This window comes from Sus scrofa, chromosome 6 (genome assembly GCF_000003025.6).
Source record: "Sus scrofa isolate TJ Tabasco breed Duroc chromosome 6, Sscrofa11.1, whole genome shotgun sequence".
NCBI classification, from domain to species: Eukaryota; Metazoa; Chordata; class Mammalia; order Artiodactyla; family Suidae; genus Sus; species Sus scrofa.
The window spans coordinates 82,093,788-82,113,193 of record NC_010448.4 but is presented as its reverse complement, the minus strand read 5'-3'; the positions used below and the strand labels follow the sequence as shown (position 1 = coordinate 82,113,193).

General features: G+C 41.5%; 2 protein-coding genes across 14 annotated transcripts in view; one reads left to right on the top strand and one right to left on the bottom strand.

Moving 5' to 3' along the window:
- The window catches only part of NIPAL3 (NIPA like domain containing 3), a 54,772-nt gene extending 53,106 nt beyond the window's left edge, over positions 1 to 1,666 (bottom strand). For 5 of the 6 annotated variants that reach the window (XM_021095543.1, XM_005665096.3, XM_021095542.1 and 2 more), the window contains exon 1: positions 1,437 to 1,589. The gene's annotated coding sequence lies outside the window, so the exon portion shown is untranslated. Of the gene's footprint in view, positions 1 to 1,436 lie in introns of all 6 variants that reach the window. The other variant, XM_003127700.6, reaches the window with a different exon arrangement.
- Positions 1,726 to 19,406, top strand: part of STPG1 (sperm tail PG-rich repeat containing 1) — a 58,787-nt gene continuing 41,106 nt past the window's right edge. For 4 of the 8 annotated variants that reach the window (XM_021095551.1, XM_021095549.1, XM_021095546.1 and 1 more), the window contains exons 1-2: positions 1,734 to 1,965; positions 10,203 to 10,338. In XM_021095551.1, coding sequence (XP_020951210.1) covers positions 10,266 to 10,338 — 73 coding nt within the window. In that variant the 5' untranslated portion in view covers positions 1,734 to 1,965; positions 10,203 to 10,265. Of the gene's footprint in view, positions 1,966 to 2,995; positions 3,489 to 10,202; positions 10,339 to 19,406 lie in introns of those variants that run through there. The other 4 variants (XM_021095544.1, XM_021095550.1, XM_021095545.1 and 1 more) reach the window with 4 other exon arrangements.

The window sequence follows — 19,406 nt, the reverse complement described above, 5'->3', positions numbered from 1 at the left end:
AAGGAAAAGTAGCCCAGGGCTCTCTGGATTTCTGAGATATTCTTAGAGGCTTTCCACCTGGAGGTAAAGGGGCGCTGGAGCACAAATTCTCGGAAACTGTTTGCTGAATCCCTTGGGCAGTTGCTCCTTCCTGAGATCAAGCCCAGAGCTTGGCACAGTGACCTCCGTACATACCTACCAGCAGACTATAGAGAGGCCTCCGAAGCACCTGGTGCAATGTGACTGCTTCACAGTCAAGAATAGAATGGCTTACTCAGGCCTAACCAACCGAAACTCCAGAGATACAACTGACAGATCCAGCCCCACCCACGGCACATCAGAGAAACCACAGGGAGGTGCCAAGGGGGTGATGGGAATCCAGGCCCTCTGGTTTCCCCAGGGAGGTCTCTGTTTTTTGCTTTCCTTTGTGGAGGCTGTGGTTGCTTTCACTTAATTCACTTTTAAAAAGCAGCCTCCCTCTCCGCCTCAGGAACCCCCAAGCCTCTGAGGCATCATGGCCTGCAGATAGAAAACTCTCCCTCAGCTGGGTAGGAGTTTGGACTAAAAGCCTTGGCCAAACCCTTGGCAGGTTGTCCTCCATTACAAGGTGCACATTCTTTACCTAGTGACTCTCTTTTCCTGATTTCAGAGCACTTCTGCAGGACTAGCATATGCCCTAGAGGCAAGCAGCCAACTGTGTTGCCAGCCACCCCTTAATTTTGAGCTCCTCACAGCCAGCAGTGAGCACGGGGTCACTGACTTAAAAAAAGGAAAGATAATTCACTAGGTGATGGCTTCCACTTCACCCCCAACCCCTCATCTCAATGAATTACTTCACCGACCCTCAGAGCAGGTTTCCCAGATGAGAGAACCACAGCTCATGGCTGCTAAAAGTAGGGTCTGTATTAGAATTTGGTTCTATCTATCTGAAAAAATAAATAAAACACGCCCTTTCCCATCACCTGACAATTCAGCTTCTGGCTGCTGAGTGTTCATTACACGTTGAGTGCTCTCCCTTTTCTGGCTTTTGCTCACTAAAGGGTTACACTCTTCAGTCCCCACCCAACCTGCTGGAAACTACAACTTCCAGCGGCCGGTTCGGATCAAGAATGCCTCCCCTCATCCACCTGCTAACTTGACCATCTCCTATCTCCAGGAAGCTCAAGCTGGCGTGTACAGGGGCAATTTTGACGAAGTTACTTCATTTCACCTCCTGACTTGGTAAAGCCTGACATCGCCTTTATTGAAGCAAACCCACGCCCCCTCTCCTCGATGTGAAAATGGAAAAAGCATTCTGAGGCAACAAGACCCAAAGTGACAAGCCTAGTGACTGCAAGAAGGAAGGTATTCATACTAGGGAATGTACGATGATCACAAATGTAGTCGCTTTTTCTGAAACGAAGGTTGAATTCAAGTCTCCGCCACCCTCCTCCTCCTTAGTCTTAATCGCTACTTACCGGGGGCGTTTCCACCAAGGCCCACCTAGCAAACGTTTCTGAGAGCGACTTGGATTCTTCTCGCAAGCCGGCGACACAGCCTCTTCAATTCCTTCCTCAACTCAGAGCTGCCGGAATGCTGCAGTGTTTTGCTTTCAAAGGCTTCTATTTTATTTGTCAGGTCGCCTGCCCGTCAAAATCTGGCGGACATTTTGCGCAAACGAATGGCTGCGAGGAGGGAGTGGGCGGGACACTCCGCGATCATTGGCTGCACAGCAAAGCTTGCTTGAAGCGTGGGGTCGCGGAGCCAGGCAGAGGCGGCTCCCCGACGGAGCTTTGCGCTCACCTGGAGAGAGTCCCCTCTAGCGGCCACAGGAAGGAAGTTGGAATAAAACCTCGCTCCTCTTCTTTGGCTGTCTGCAGAGCTCCGGTGACTGCTCACTCCACCTGCCCGACAGATGGGCAGCCTGCCAGGTGTCCTCCCTCCTTATCCTCAGAGTCACCTCCTGGGCTTTGCTCCTGCTCTTCGCTCACGCCATGCTCTCACCAGGTAATCAAATCCTACACGTCTTTCAAGGCCCCTTTCCTCGCAAAACGGAGGGGCCCCCAAAATTTCTCCTTGTGTGCCCTCCCAGAACACCTGTTGGCCGCAGACTGTACGAGCCCTCCCTCCGCAGCTCAGCAGTTCTTAAGGTTCTCAATAAGCCTAGCGCTTGGTGAATGCTTCCTTAATGTACAACTGAAATAATTGTAATTGCCAGAAGGATATATTGCACAATATGGGGAATATAGCCCATATTTTATAATAACTATTACTGAGCATAACCTTTAAAACTGTGAATCACTGTATTGTATTCTTGTAACATAATGTTGTACAGCAACTATACTTCAATTAAAAATTAAATTTAAATGGGAAAAATGTATTTTAAAATACTGAATACGTGCATGGTGTTTCTGCTTTTTCACTCACATGCCTTTCAATTGAGATCCTCTCAACAACTCCCTAAGTGAGACACTGGGCTCATGCCCATTTTACAAATGAAAACATGACATTTGGATAGAGACCTCCATGATGAGAAAGAGCCAGTCATGGCTCAGACCCTGACCCGAGCGAACTCAGAGGGAACAACTGAGAGAAGAAGGAGACATAACTGTTGAAACTGCTCCAAGGACTGCGGGGCTAGTGAGAGATTTTTCTGGCGCATGTGAGGTAGAAGTTGTTACCAGAGGGACTGGCCAGGAACCGCTTACATGAAGATGTTTGGATTTCATCCTAAATTTATTTATTTTATTTATTTATTTGTTTTGTCTTTTCTATCCTTTTAGGGCCGCACCCACGGCATATGGAGGTTCCCAGGCTAGGGGTCCAATCGGAGCCGTTGCCGCCGGCTGTGGTGGCCTGCACCACAGCCACAGCAACGCCAGCTCCGAGCGGCGTCTGCCACCTACACCACAGGTCAGGGCAACGCCGGATCCTTAACCCACTGAGCAAGGCCAGGGACCGAACCCGCAACCTCATGGTTCCTAGTCGGATTCGTTGCCGCTGAGCCACGAGGGGGAACTCTTGGATTTCATCCTAAATTTAAAGGGAAGTCACTGGAGTGAAGATCACCGTGATTGCTCTGAAGTGTGTGAAGAGGGGCACGTGAAACACTCACTGGCTGCCTTTGTATGGTGACCCATAACAGTCTTTTTTCTTTGTTACAAACAGGGTTTGGATGAATGTTAGTTCTTTTCGGTTTATTCCTTGAAGTAGGATCTCTGGGTGAGCAATATTCTAAGACTTTTGGTCTATCACAAGATTTTTGAGGGGTTGCCTAGATAAGTCCATGTCAGGTTTCTCCACCTATCCTGACGTAGTAAACCTGAACCCTAAATTGTGGCAGCAGCCCAGCGGTTTTTGAAATGCCTCTGATCATTGGTCAATAACTTTGCAACTAAAGAAACAGAGGACGCCATTGGCTAGAGTTCGTCAGAAGGCGGGCAGAAGGTGGACTCTGGAATGTTAGATCTGTGGTTGCCATAGCGACAGGGAGGCGGGCAGGCCAGATTCAGCGCTGGGGACCCAACGAGGTAGGAGACCGTCTCTTGTTGGGACGCGGATCCCGGGGTCCTGGGGAGGAGGAACCGGCGCACCGCATGGGATGGTCAGTGAGATCCCCGCCGGCCCGGTGCGTGCAGAATTCTGGTGTCGGGCTAGGTGGTGCCCTGAGGGCTGGAAGAAACCACCGTTGGAGGTGCCCCTCCCCAGAGGTGTGCCCTCAGAGTCCCCCACCTGAAAAATGATAATAATCATGGCGTGCTTTCCCCCACGGAACTCCGGTGAGGGGCATGGACATCTGACTCCCCTGCCTCAGCCCCTGCGAGGGCACCAAAGTTTTGGGGCTCCAGTGCTGGGCAGCAGGTGGACGAAAAAGAGTTCTAATCCTAGATCCACTTCATCTCCTTGGGTGTTCTTCTTCAAATGTCTTCCCTGCTCAGGGCCTTGGTTCACCATCTATAAAACAAAAGGATGTGATTAGAATCTAGAGGTCACTAGCTGGCTGTTAAAACTTCTTTCAGATCTCTGACAGGCTTTCTCAGCTGATGAAAAATATGAAATGGATTATTTACCTGAGAGGGCTTTGAAAAATGTAAAATACTTCAAGATGCACCATAGCATTATAACGGAATCAATACAATCTCATAGAGTCGAAACTACTCGTGCAAATCCATAAAAATACCACATAGAGTAATCGTATACATGGTTTAGTATATATTGATTACTGTACAGTAACATACATGTATAAATATATGAAATATGGGATAATACTATGGGATAAATAATAAAGGATTTTTTTTAAAAAACACAGACATGGTAGAAGGAAAATATGCCTATAGTTATGCTCATGCGAGTTAAATCTTTATAGAATATAGCTCCTGATGGAAAGAGTTGTTTTATGAGTATATCCATACACATTATTATTATCTTTGGCTGCACTTGAGGCATGCAGAAGTTCCTGGGCCAGAGATTGAACCTGCAACACAGCAATGACCCGAGCCACAACAGTGACAATGCTGGATCCTTAACCCATTGAGCCACCTGGGAACTCTTCTATGCACATTATTGATAAAATAGGTCTACTCCTAGCATTCTTTCATTCATTCAGTCTGCACATATTTATCGAGCTACTTGTTTGAAAGTGGCTTTCAAACTTTATGACTATGACCCATGATAAGAAATGCATTTTATATTGTGACCCAGCATACACACACATGCACATAACAAACAAAAACTTCACAAAAGAAATTCACCAGTGTGGAAGAGGAGTGAGACTTATTCTGAGCTTATTCAGGCAGGAACTTTCTAGCAATTCAAACTATCCAACAGTGGGCTGCCTCAGGAAATTTCAAACTACGTTCTGGGGAACCCCAATACTGTGAAAATCCAAGACAGCTTCAAAATACGAGAGTTCCTTTTGTGGTTTAGTGGGTTAAGAACCCGGCATAGTGTCCATGAGGATGTGGGTTTAATCCCTGGCCTTGCTCAGTGGGTTAAGGATCTGGTGTTGCCACAAGCTGCAGTGGGGGTCACAAATATGGCTTGGATCCGGTGTTGCCATGGCTGTGGCGTAGGCCAGCAGTTGCAGCTCTGATTAAACCCCTAGTGGGGGAACTTCCATATGCCATAGGTGTGGCCCTAAAAAGGAAAAAAAAAAAAAAAAGACTCAAATACTTGCATTTTGAAAACTCTATGCAATATCCTAATTTTTAAAAAAATACGCACTTAAAGGTAGTAAATGTCAACATTTAGCATGTGTTAACATTTAGTGTGTGCTGCCTTGGAGGGAATTACAATGGTTTAGAGCAAGCAGAAGTCAGACTTCCAGGGTTCAAAGCCTGAATCCACCTCTTATTCTGGTGTGACCTTAAGTAAGTCACTTAACCACCCCTCTCTCTGAACTTCTGTTTTCTCATCTGTAAAATGGCTATAAAACCCCACTGGATTATTGTAAAAATTGCATGAGGTACTCTATATAAGGCATTTAGGAGTGTGAGGGCTCAAGAAATGATAGTTATTATTTTAAGCTGTTAATATATTACTCCTGTGCATTTGTTAAAACCTAATGTTAATAAAAGCCTACAGTAGGCCAGGCAGCATCAACTTCTTCACGTGTATCACCATATTTAATCCTCGCAAGCATTTTGAGAGGAAGGTACTCTTTCCAATCTCAGTTTATGGAGGAGGAAATGGGTTCAAAAGTAACTCATCCAGAATCAGTTATTAAGCAGCAGTATCCAGGACTATTAACCTTGAATATAGGACTGGATACTCTTGATCTCTGCACTGGCCCCCACCTGCCAACAGCTGAAACACATGCGGTTGATTAGGAAGGTGGTGTATCTTCATTGCTCTTTCTTAGACTCCAAGCCCATGATCTCCTGTCATGAGCAGTTAGACAAGCAAGTGCACCAGTGAGGCACACCTGGGCAGTGCTCCATTCCCTCCTGGGCTGCACCTTCTCTCATCCTGGCTTCACAGGTATGCAGTAGCAAGGCTGGAAGGCATTATTAATAGTGTTGTTATTAGGTGGTAGGAATATGGATTGTTTTAAAAAATCTTTTAGATTTCTTGTCTTTTCCCAAATTCGACAATATGCACATATTACACATATTACCATTATAATAAGAAGCTTGAATTTTTTTCTAATCACCCATAACTCTAACATAGTACTGCATTTAAAAAATAACAGCTTTAGGGGAGTTTCTGTCGTGGTGCAGTGAAAACATATCCGACTAGGAACCATGAGGTTTCAGGTTCGATCCCTGGCCTTGCTCAGTGGGTTAAGGATCCAGTGTTGCCATGAGCTGTGGTGTAGGTCGCAGACATGGCTCAGATCTGGCATTGCTGTGGCTGTGGTGTAGGCTGGTGGCTACAGCTCCTATTAGACCCCTAGCCTGGGCACTTCCATATGCCACGGGTGTGGCTCTAAAAAGCAAAATAATAATAATAATAACAGCTTTATTGGAGTTCCCGCTGTGGTGCAGTGGGTTAAGAATCTGACTGCAGTGGCTGAGTGACTCAGGTCTGTGCACAAGTGCAGGTTCAATCCCTGGCTGGAGTTAAAAGATCTGGTGTTGCTGCAGCTTCGGTGTAGGATGATGCTGTGGCTCCCATTCAGTCCCTGGCCTGGGAACTGCCATATGCTGCGAGTACAGACATAAAACACAAACAAACACAAACCCAAACCCAAAAAAAAGAAAACAACTTTATTGCAGCTAGGAAAGTAAATGGTTCTAAGACAACAACACAACCCTGAAAGGTGATGAGTGAATAGTGGCTGCTTTTATAGACCCTAAAAGACATTCTTATACTGGAGCAGTGATTGTGTCATGATCACCAATGACTTGTTTCTGTTGTTTTTAATTTCTTGATTTCTTTGGGTGTGTTGTCAATGATTATATTGCATATTAAGTTTTTAGTATAGATATTGTCAACTTAAAACAGTTGAGAATTGCTGCTCTGAGGGTGATAGAATAGATTGAAGAATAAATATTGAAGGAGCAAAGAATTGGTAGAGCATAACATCATTTATTCAATCCTTCCTTCGTTAGTATTTATAAATGGTGTAAATTCCTCAGGAAAAAAAAAAGTGAGCAAAATAAAACTCAAGTCTGTTCATTAAAGATTAACTCCTATGAAATTTAAGTCAGGCTCCTGCTGTTAAACAAAAAATAGACAAATACATGAAACACTATTTTTTTTTCTTTTTTTTTTAGGGCCGCACCCATGGCATATGGAGGCCCCCAGGCTAGGGGTCGAATCGGAGCTGTTGCTGCAGGCCAACACCAGAGCCACAGCAACACCAGATCTGAGCCGCATCTGCGACCTACACCACAGCTCACAGCAATGCCGGATCCTTAACCCACTGAGCAAGGCCAGGGATCAAACTCGAAACCTCATGGTTTCTAGTCAGATTCATTTCCTCTGTGCCATGATGGAACTCCTGAAACACTATTTTTAGGGAGACCAGAACTGTGAACCCCACAGTTACCCCATCTTGGGGGCAGTTTCTAGGCCACAGTTCAAGGGAGAGGGAGACCCACAGCAAGTCCAGTTTTCTGAGTTGGGGATGTAGAAATCAGAGTTCAGAGAGACCAAAGAGGCTGGAATTTACAAGGTAGGACACCAGAAAAGAGAGACCTGCATAGAAGCTGCTAAAAATAAAATAAGTGTCACCAATAAAACAGCAATACAAGTAAATTGGAATCAAAAGAAAAACTCCTCAGAGTTCCGGTCGTGGCGCATCGGAAACGAATCCGACTAGAAACCATGAGGTTGCGGGTTCGTTCCTGGCCTTGCTCAGTGGGTTGGGGATCTGGCGTTGCCGTGAGCTGTGGTGTAGGTCGCAGACGCAGCTCGGATCCCGCGTTGCTGTGGCTTTGGCGTAGGCCGGTGGCTACAGCTCCGATTGGACCCCTAGCTTTGGGAACCTCCATATGCTGCGGGAGCGGCCCTAGAAAAGGCAAAAAAAAAAAAAAAAAAAAAGATAAACTCCTTTAATTCAAAAGAAGGAAGGAAAAAAAAAAGAATGAGGGGAGTTCCCGTCGTGGCGCAGTGGTTAACGAATCCGGCTAGGAGCCATGAGGTTGTGGGGTTCGGCCCCTGCCCTTGCTCAGTGGGTTAACGATCCGGCGTTGCCGTGAGCTATGGTGTAGGTTGCAGACGCGGCTCGGATCCTGCGTTGCTGTGGCTCTGGCGTAGGCCGGTGGCTACAGCTCCGATTCAACCCCTAGCCTGGGAACCTCCATATGCCGAGGGAGCGGCCCAAGAAATAGCAAAAAGACGAAAAAAAAAAAAAAAAAAAAAGAATGAGGATGAAATGGAACAGTAGGAAAATAGTAGGTCTAAATCCAGCCCTATAAATTACTACATTGACTGTAAAAGGTCTAAACAGTCCAATCCAAAAGATAACCAGAGCAGATTTTTTTATGTTTTTAATTTTAATTTTAATTTTTTTTTTTTTTTTGCTTCTTAGGGCCGTACCCGAGGCATATGGAAGTTCCCAGGTTAGGCGTCCAGTCGGCGCTAAAGCTGCCGGCCTACATCACAGCCACAGCAACCCAGGATCGGAGCCGAATTTGCCACGTACACCACAGTTCACAGCAACACTGGATCCTTAACCCGCTGGGTGAAGCCAGGGATTAAACCCACAACCTCATGGTTCCTAGTTGGATTCGTTTCCGCTGAGCCACGACGGGAACTCTGATCAGATTTTAAAAAACCAAGATCCAACCCAACTATAAGCTGTCTTTAAGAAACTCGCTCTACGTATAAAGATATAGATAGGTTAAAAGTAAAAGGATAAAAAAGATACAGTTTTCTAACAGTAATCAAAAGAAAATGGCGTGAGTATATTAACACCCCCCCCCCCAAAAAAAAGCAGACTGCAGAACAAGGAATATTTCCAGGGATAAAGAAGAGCATTTCAAGGTTCATCAAGAAGAGGTAAAAATCATAAATGTGCGTGCTTCAAAATACACGAAGCTAAACTGACAAAACTTAAAAAATAAATAAATTCACAATGCTGTAATGTGGGACACTTTTCTCTCCTGAGTGATAGTATGAATAAATAGAAAATGATATAAAAGACTTGAACAACACTGTCAACCAATTTAACCTAATGGACATTAAAAAACCTCCATCCAAAAACAGCAGAAAAACTTGAAATCAATAACAAAGATATCTGGAAAATCCCCCAGCTGCTTGGAAATTAAACAGCTGACTTCCAAGTAAACCATATGTCAAAAGATATTACAAGGAAAAAGTAGAAGCTATTTGAAATGGAAAAATGAAGACACAACATTACAGATTTTTTTTAATGTTACATTTAATTTTAATGTAACATTAAACATTTTTTTAATGTTACATTTAATTTTTACATTTAATTTAATGTTTTATTTATTTTTGGGGGGGTTCTTTTTTTATTACTCAAATGAATTTATCACATCTGTAGTTGTATAATGATCATAATAATCCAATTTCACAGGATTTCCATCCTATAACCCAAGCATATCACAACATTACACCTTATGTGAGATGCCATTAAAATGGTGATTAGAGGAAAATTTATAATATTAAATACTTAGATTAAGAAAGAAGAAAGTCTAGGTTCCATGATTTAAGCTTCCACCTTTAAAAGCTAGAAAAAGAAGAGCAAATGAGGAGTTCCCAGTGGCCTAGTGGTTAAGGACCTGGCATTGTCACTGGTGTGGTGCAGGTTCAGTCCCTGGCCTAGGAGCTTCCCTAGTGTGCCATGGGTGAGGAGAAATAAAAAAAGCAAATGAAGCCTAAAGTAAATAGAAAGAAAGAAATAGTAAAATTAATAATAGAAATAAATGAAATCCCAAAAAAAAAACCCCAATAAAACAATCAATAAAACCACTTGTCTTCCTTTGAGGAGATCAATAAACCTCTAACCAGATTTATCAACAAAATGAACCTTACCAATGCTGTATTTTGTTTTTCTTTTTTTGTTTGTTTTTTTAGGGCCACACCTGCGGCATATGAAAGTTCCCAGGATAGGGGTGGAATCAGAGCTGTAGCTGCCAGCCTACACCACAGCCACAGTAACAGGCAGATCCAAGCCAAGTCTGCGACCTACACCACAGCTCACGGCAATGCCAGATCCTTAACCCACTGAATGAGGCCATGGATGGAACCTGCATCCTCATGGATGCTAGTCAGATTCGTTTCCACTGAGCCACCATGGGAACTCCAACAGATGCTGTATTTTGTTGTTTCAGGTGCTTAGAAGAACATGTAGTTGAGAATCAAACAAATGGAATATAGCACAGAACTTTGCTGAAATGGACAACTCCACGCAAAAAGACCAACACTCTGGCAAAAAGTGTTCCAGAAAGGCCAAGAGAGTACAGAAAGGTCTGGTGAATTTTATAACGGAGGTTTTTGATGGGGAGGACAGAGCTCCTGACATGTTCATTTTTGTTCATTTTTAAAATTATAGTTGATTTGCAATGTTGGGCCAATTTCTGCTGTACAGCAAAGTGATTTAGTTATGCATATATGTACATTTTAAAATATTCTTTTTCATCATGGCCTTTCCAGGAGATTGGATATAGTTCCCTGTGATATACAGCAGGACTTCGTTTATCCATTTTAAATATAAGAGTTTGCATCTACTAAACCCCAATCTCCCAGTCCATCCCTCTCCCTCCCCACTGGCAACCACAAGTCTGTTTTCTGTGTCTGTGAGTCTGTTTCTGCTTTGAGGGTAGGTTCATTTACATATACACACACATCCTGCAGCATATGGAGTTCCTGGGCCAGGGATCACATCTGAGCCATACCACAGCTATGACCTAATCCACAGCTGCAGCAATGCCAGATCAGATCCTTAACCAACTGTGCTAGTCAGGGGATGGAACCTGCGTCCCAGCATTCCCAGGACACTCCTGATCCCATTGTGCCACAGTGGGAATTCCCATTTGTGCCATATTTTAGAATCCACATATAAGTGATATCATATGGTATTTGTCTTTCTCTTTCTGATTTTGCTTAGTATGATAATCTCTAGTTGCATCCATGTTGCTTCAAATGGCATGATTTCATTCTTTGTTTATAGCTGAGTAGTATTCCATTGTATATATGTACCACATCTTAATCTATTCATCTGTTGATGGACATTTATGTTGTTTCCACTGACATGTTCATTTTAGTACATAAGAGCAAATTTTAGGGGAATGTAGTAAATCCTAGATTGTACCCACAACACCATCCTTGAGGATTATCAAATAGATTGCTTCTGTCATTCCCCCACTGCTTCTGGTGTGATAATTGGGAAGAAACTGTGAGAAGAATGGATGGGGGGGGAAGGAAGAAGAAATCGTATGCTCTTTATTTCCTAAAACTTAACCCAAGCCTCCATTCTGCTGGGTTGTTGGAAAGCTTAACTCTAGTCCTTACTGGCACAAATCCTATGTCTTTCCTCCTTGTTTCAAGGTTTGGATCTTTCTCAGTAGAAATAGGTGATGTGCTGATGGGGAGGCTGGGCGAGGGAGGGGAGAGGTACTCAGATCATGGGTCATCCTTCCAGACAGGTCCGCACACTGTCTCAGCCCACACACTGCTTTGGTTTTGTGAGTAAGCACTAATCCTGACTACTCCTGAGGTTTAGGAGTCAGTGCTAAGGCTGGACTCTTCACTCCAAGATCCTCCTTCACCCCACTGCTTTCTTCACCCTTCTGGTGGGTTTCTAGAGTCCCTGCTGCTGTCAAACCCACAGCCTAACCTCTCTTTCTTCCTCCCATCTGTTGATTTAGTGCTCTTTTTCTTTACTACTTGAAAATTGAAACATATTTATTTATTTATTGTCTTTTTGTCTTTTAGGGCCACACCTGTGGCATATGGAGGTTCCCAGGCTAGGAGTCGAATTGGAGCTGCAGCCCCCAGCCTACACCACAGCCACAACAACGCCGGATCCTTAACCCACTGAGCAAGGCCAGCAACCTCATGGTTCCTAGTCGGATTCGTTTCCGCTGTGTCATGACAGGAACTCCTGTATTATATATTTAGAAAGCAAATCATAATTATACAGTTTAATGAGTTATCCCAAAGCAACCACCACTTATGGAATCACTTCTCTGACCCAGAGACAGATAATCAACAGCATCCCATAAGGCCTTACCTTGTCCCTTCCTGGGCATCATCCCCCTTCTCTGCAAATATAAACACTACAGCTATCCTGGCTTCTAATATCATTAATTACTTTAGTTTGTTTTGCACTTTATATACACTGGCATCATACAATATGAACCCTTTCCTCTCAGGCTTTTTTTCTTCTCATCTCGTGTCTGAGAGATTTAACTTCGTGTTTTGTGTATCAGTAATTAGTTCATTTTCATCGCTATTAAGTTTGTCTTGGTTCGAATAAACCACAATTTGTTTATCCATTGTACCGTTAAAAGACATTTGGATTGTTTCCAGTTTTGACCTACTATGACTAAAAGTTTTTATGACTATTCTTGTTCATGTCTTTGGGGACATATATGTATATATTCCTTGTATCCATATTTAGGAGAAGAATTGCTGGGTCATAGGGTATGTTTATGATCAGCTTATTGATGCTACCAGAGAGTTTTCCAAAGTGGTTGTGCTAATTTTACTTCTGACAGGCGATGTATGAGAATTCCAGTTGCTTCACATTCTCACCAACATTTTTTTAGCTCATAACAGTTTTAATTTGCATTGTCCTTTGGTCAGATTGAGCACTTTTTCGTATGTCGGCTCACCTTCAGGATATTCTCTTTGGAGAACTGACTCTTCAAGTTTTTTGCCCATTTCTTCTGTTGGGTTTTTCTTTTCTTAGGAGTTCTTGAAACCTTTCTAGAAATGTGTCCATTCATTGGCTATAGGTAACGTAAATATCTTCGCTGTCTGTGACCTTCCTTTTCACTCTCTTGATGGTGTGCTAATGAATAGAAACTCTTCATTTTAATATAGCCCAATGAATCAATCTTTTCCCTTTTAGTGAGTGTACATGTCTGTCCTGTTTAAGAAATCTTTGCCTACCCCAAAATAATTTCTGGTAACTGTAATATTTTACCTTTCACATCTAGACCTATGATTCTCTTGGAATTATTTGTGTGTATGGTATGGAGATGTCCAAATCTACTGTTTTGTCGATATGTGTTTCCAATCAACCCAGCATCATTTATGGAAAGAGCATTCTTTTTCTAACACGCTGCAGGGCTGTCGTTGTTGTAAATAAACTGTCTATGTATATGAGGTCTGGATTCTTTATTCTGTTCAAATACCAAATACCAGCCTTAGTCACTATAACTTTATAAGAAGTTTTTTTTTTTTTTTTCCTGGTGGTAAAAGTTCTTCAACTATGTGCTAAGTTTATCTTGGCTACTCTTGACCCCACTTGGCCCCAATGCATTTCCACATACATTTTAGAATCAGCACATTAATGTCCTAAAAAAATCCCTACTGTCATTTTGATTTGGATCATATTGATCCTAGAAATCAAGTTAGGGATGATTTACATCTTTACAATATTGAGTTCGCCAATCCATGTGTATCCTTTATTTAAGTCTTCTTAAATTTTTCTCAATAATGTTTTATATTTTTCTGGGTGGAAGCCTTGTATATCTTCTATATATATCTGCTCTAGGTATTTGATGGTATGCTGTTGTAAATGGTACTATTTTAATTTAATTTTCTAATTGTTTGCTGCTGGTATAGAAATAAAATAAATTGATTTTTATAGAGTGAGCTTGCTAAATTTAGTTATTACCTTTAATAGGTTATCTATAGATTCTTTTGAAATTTCTCCATGTACAATCTTGTCATCTATGAATAATGACAACTTTATTTCCTTCCTCTCTGACCTATATATTTTCATTTATTTTTCTTGGCCTTAGTACTGTTTAGAGTCCTTCAGGGCAATGTTAAATAGAAGTATGATAGCAGTCAAACTAGTTTAATTCTCTATCTCAAGAGAAAGATTATCAGTATCATGTTTGCAATTTGGCTTTTGTCAATACCTTTTATCAGATTAAGGAGAATTGCTTGTATTCCTAGTTTGTTAGAGTATTTTTTAAATCACAAAAGAATATTGAATTTTACAAAATGCTTTCTCCATCTACTAAACAGACACTTTACAGAAAAAAATATAAAGAGCAAATGCATATGAAGAGATGCTCAACATCACTAGTCATTAGGGATATGCAAATTAAGGCCACAATGAGATACACTACACATCTAATGGGGTGGCTGAAATTAAAAAGACTGCCCAGGAGTTCCTGTTGAGGCTCAGCGGTTAACAAACCCGACTAGGACCCATGGATGCAGGTTCAATCCTTGGCATTGCTCAGTGGGTTAAGGATCTGGTGTTGCCGTGAGCTTCGGTGTAGGTCACAGACACAGCTTGGTTCCCGAGTTGCTATGGCTGTGGTGTAGGCAGGCAGCTATAGCTCCTATTCGATCCCTAGTATGGGAACTTCCACATGCCACAGGTGTGGCCCTAAAAAGAAAAAAAAAAAAAAAAAAAGTAGACTGTCCATTGCTGATGAGGATGTGAAGTAGAAGTAACTTTCATACAGTAATACAGAGATGCACAAAGATACTTTAGAAAGAGTTTGGCAGTTTCTTTTTTTCTTTCTTTCTTTCTTTCTTTTTTTTTTTTTGTCTTTTTGCCTTTTTCTTGAGCCGCTCCTGCGGCATATGGAGGTTCCCAGGCTAGGGGTCAAATCAGAGTTATAGCCACCGGCCTATGCCAGAGCCACAGCAACGCGGGATCTGAGCTGCATCAGCGACCCACACCACAGCATCATGGCAACGCCAGATCCTTAACCCACTGAGCAAGGCCAGGGATCGAACCCGCAACCTCATGGTTCCTAGTCGGATTCGTTAACCACTGCGCCAGGATGGGAACTCCCTTGGCAGTTTCTTAAAACGTTAAACAGGATCCGACCATTCCACTCCTAGGTATTTACCCAAGAGGAATGAAAACTTATTCCATTCAAAGAATGTTTGACTGTTGGTAATAGCTTTATTTGTAACACTTGCCGTTTAGCAATAATTCAAGTATCCATCAACTGGATTAAAAATTGTCACATTTCCAGGCAAGGGAATACTACTCAGCAATAAAAAACAAGGCAGTATTGATATTCAACAGCACGGATGACTCTCAAAGTAACCGTGCTCCGTGAAAGAAGCCAGACCAAAAAGAGTACATAGTATTCGATTCCATTCCGTCTCTATTGAGATGATCATGGAGTTTTTCTTGTTTAGTGTATCAATACGGTGAATTTCATTGATTTTCAAATGTTACCCTATTGTTGAATTACTGGGATAAACCTCATTTCATCATGGTGCTCTATCTTTTTAAAAATAAATTGTTGAGTTTAATTTGCTAACATTTTTATAAGAATTTCTGCATGTATTCTTGAGGGTTCATGATCTTTAGTGATTTCCCCTCACATTCTGTAATGAATCTGTCTGGTTTTGGTATCCTGGTAATGCTGGCTTCATAGAATGATTTGGGAAATCTCTTTTTCTCTTCAGTTTTCCAGGATAGGTTATAGAGAACTGATAGGTGGAGATTCTACAAATGTCAGCTAGGTCAAATTAGGTCAAGTCTTGTATATCTTTACCGATCTTTTATGTACTTGTTTAAATTATTGAGGGAGAGATTTTGAAATCTCTGACAATTAATTGCGGAATTTTCTCTTGTGCAGTTCTATCCGTTTTTATTTTCTGTAATTTGCATTTCTTGTTGTTGAATATATCAGCATTTAGAAATGTCATATTCTCCTGAAGAGTTATCCCCTTTATCATCATGAAATTACCTTCTTTATTGCAGGTAATATTTTGACTCCGAAATCTGCTTTGTCTATTATTAATACCTAGTTTTCTTTTGATAGCATGGTGTTTCTTTTCCCATACTTTTACTTTTAACCTATTCCTGGGTTCAAATTTATATTTCTTGTAGAAATCATATACTTAGATCTTTCTTTCGTATCCAACTCCACTATCTCTGTCTTTCAATTGGGATGTTAAAATTATTTAAATTTAATGTGGTTATTGGTGTGTGAGTTTAAGCCTACTATCTTTCTACTTGTTTTCTACTTGTCCTGTCTGTTTCTTATTTGCTTTTTCTGGCTGCTTTTGTATTGAGTGTTTTTTATTTCTATTTTATCTCCTTTGTTGGCTTCTTAGGAATAACTCTTTGCAGTGTTTTCTTAGTGTTTGCTTTAAAGCAAAGGTTGGCAAACTTTAGCCCTTAGGCTTAATCTGACCTGCTGCCTATTTCTATAAATCAAATGTTATTGGAACATAGCTACCTGTTTATGTGTTGTCTATGGCTCTTTCACTTGATAATGGCAGAGTTGGATAGTTGTAGGAGAGACTATGTGGCCTAAAAAGCCATAAATATTTACTATTGTCCCTTTATAGACAAAGTTTGCTGATCTGTAGTATAGAGCTTATAACATTCATCTTTAATTTTATCACATTCTACTCTCATGTGATATTATTATACTTCGTATGTCGGAGAAGCTTCTTACAACAGTGTATTTTAATTTTTCCCTTCCTTGCCTTTGCTCTATTGTTGTTAAACCGTTTACTTCTATGTGTTATAAATACCATGATACAGTGTTATTATTTTTGCTTTAAAAAGTCAGTTATTTTGAAAGTGATTTGAATTTTATACTTATATCTAAATGTATCACTTTGTGCTGGTTGTTCTATGTTTCACATTTACCCACATATTTACTGTTTCCAGAGCTCTTCATTCCTTTATAGAGATCCAGATTTCTAACTGGTGTCATTTTCCTTTTGCCTGAAGGACTCCTTTTAACCTTTCTTATAGTTCCAGTTTGCCAGGGATTTATTTTTTTCAGTTTTTGTATGTCTTCAGAAGTTTTTATTTTGCTTTCGTCATGGAGAGATATTTTTACTGGGTACATGATTCTAGAATGACAGCGTTTTTTCCCTCTAGTACTTTACAGATATTGTGTCTAACAGTCCTTTGCTGTCACTTTTATTTTTGTTCTTTTGTATGTAATATTCTGCTGCTTTTAAAAAGCAATGCATTTACTGTGTGCCTTGGTATAGTTATACTCCTATTTCATGTGCTTGAGGTTCACTGACTTTCTTGGGTCTAAGGGTTGGTTTTTTTTTTTTATCAAATTTGGAAAATTTCAGCCACTTTTTTCTTTTTTCCTTTTTTTTTTTTTTTTTTTTTTTTTTTTGCTTTTTTTGCTTTTTTTAAAGGGCCGCACTCACAGCATATGGAGCTTCCCATGCTAGGGGTCAAATAGGAGCTACACTTGCTGGTCACAGCCACAACCACAGCAATGCCAGATCCGAGTCACATCTTCGACCTACACCACAGCTCATGGCAGCGCTGGATCCTCAACCCACTGAGCAAGGCCAGGGATGGAACCTGCAACCTCATGGTTCCTAGTCAGATTCATTTCTGCTGCATCATGACAGGAACTCCTAGCCACTTTTTTCTTGAAATATTTTTTTCTATTTCCTCTCTGCCACCCTTCTTCTTTGGAGAGCCTAATTACATGTGTATCAGGCTCCTTGAAGTTTTCACATAGCTCACTGATAGTCTGTATTTTTCAGTCCTTTTTTTTTTCTGTGTTTTATTTTGGATAGTTTCTAATTCAGTGTGTTCAAGTTCACTAGGTTCCCCCCACCTGCAGGATCTAGTCTCTATTATTAGTCCCATCTAGTGTATCTTTAGTCTCAGACTTCTTAGTTTTCATCTACAGAAGTTTTATCTTTTTTTATATCTTTCACATACCTACTTAATAAGTTCAATCTTTCCTCTAGCTTCTTGAACATATTAAGTGCAGTGATTCGTATGAATAATGTAATGTTCTTGTATTCTATCATCTGTATCATTTCCGAGTTGGTTTTGATCAATTCTTTATTTTCTCCTCATTGTGAATTTCTTTTCCTCTTTGCAGGTCCATTATTTATTTATTTTTATTGAATGCGAGATATTTTGACCTGTTGGGAACTGTATATTTTTAGTCCTATAAATTCTTGTGCTTTGTTCTAGGATGCAGTTCAATTACATGGAAATAGTTGGACATGTTCAAGACCTGCTTTTAAGCTTGGTTAGCTGGAAGCAGAGCAGCATTTTGACCTATTTCTGAGGCAAAACCCTCTGCATTTGCTCCTTGTATTCCATGAATTATGAGGCTTTCCACTCTGACTTGTGGGAACAGGAGCTATTCCTGTTCCCAGTAGTCAGACGTTGTTTCCTTTAATTTTTCAGGTGATTCTTTCCCCAACCTTGGGTAGGTCTCTCACATGCGTGTGCTGACCACCACTCAGGAAACTCCTGGAGGGGATGCCAGTGCAGGTTTCCAGAACTCTTTCTTCACGTAGCTCGCTCTTCTATGGCTCTCTGCACCACCCTGCCTTTCTGGACTCCCAGATTTATCTCTTCAGCTCTAGGAGACCACCAGGCTCCACCTGGGCCCCTCCTTCCTGTGCTGTGTCTGCAGACCTTCTCCAGGCGGTTAGCGGGGTGCAGTCTTATCATCGCTACCTCATTTGTTTCCCATCTCCAAGGGTCCCTATCCTTTGTTGTTTGATATCTAAGTCTTGAAAACCACTGTTTTATGTATTTTGTCCATTTTTATCTTTTTTTTTTTTTTTTAGCTAGGATGGCAAATTTAGTTTCATTTTGTTTGGGAATGGAAATTCGATTATCCAGAGTGTTTTATTTATTTTTTTAGGGCCGTACCCACGGCATATGGAGGTTCCCAGGCTAGGGGTCCAATCAGAGCTACAGCTGCCGGCCACAGCCACATCAATGCCAGATGTGAGCCATGTCTTCCACCTACACCACAGCTCACGGCAACACTGGATCCTTAACCCACTGAGGAAAGGCCAGGGATTGAACCCAAAACCTCATGGTTCCTAGTCGGGTTCGTTTCCGCTGCACCACGACAGGAACTCCTATCCAGCGTGATTTTAATAATCCTGTTTTTCTAGTTGTCCTCAACAAGCTCCCTGCTTTGATATATGCAGTTCTACCACCACCAAAAGCCAAAGTGTTTCTTCATTTTTAGTCAAGGAGGAATCTTTCCTTCCCCCCTGGGGAATGTCTTTTCCTTTTACCTTTTGAAAATAACCCCCGGCCTTCTTTACCTGTCTCCTGTGTAAACTCTTTCTATGAGCTTAGGCTTTTAGAAAAAAAAAAAAAAAAAAAGCTAGGAAGCCTGTATCTATGGCTTTCTGATTGACTCTCTAACTTCTTTAAAGAAAAAATTCAGGGTTCCTGTGTGGCTCTGCAGGTTAAAGATCTGGCATTGAAACAGCTGAAGCTCCGGTCACTGCTGTGGCATAGGAACTTCCATATTCTGTGGGTGCAGCCAGAAAGAAAGAAAGAAAGAAAGAGAGAGAAAGCCATCTACCTACTTGAATGGGGGGCAGGGGGAGGGTTTGAGGGAGAG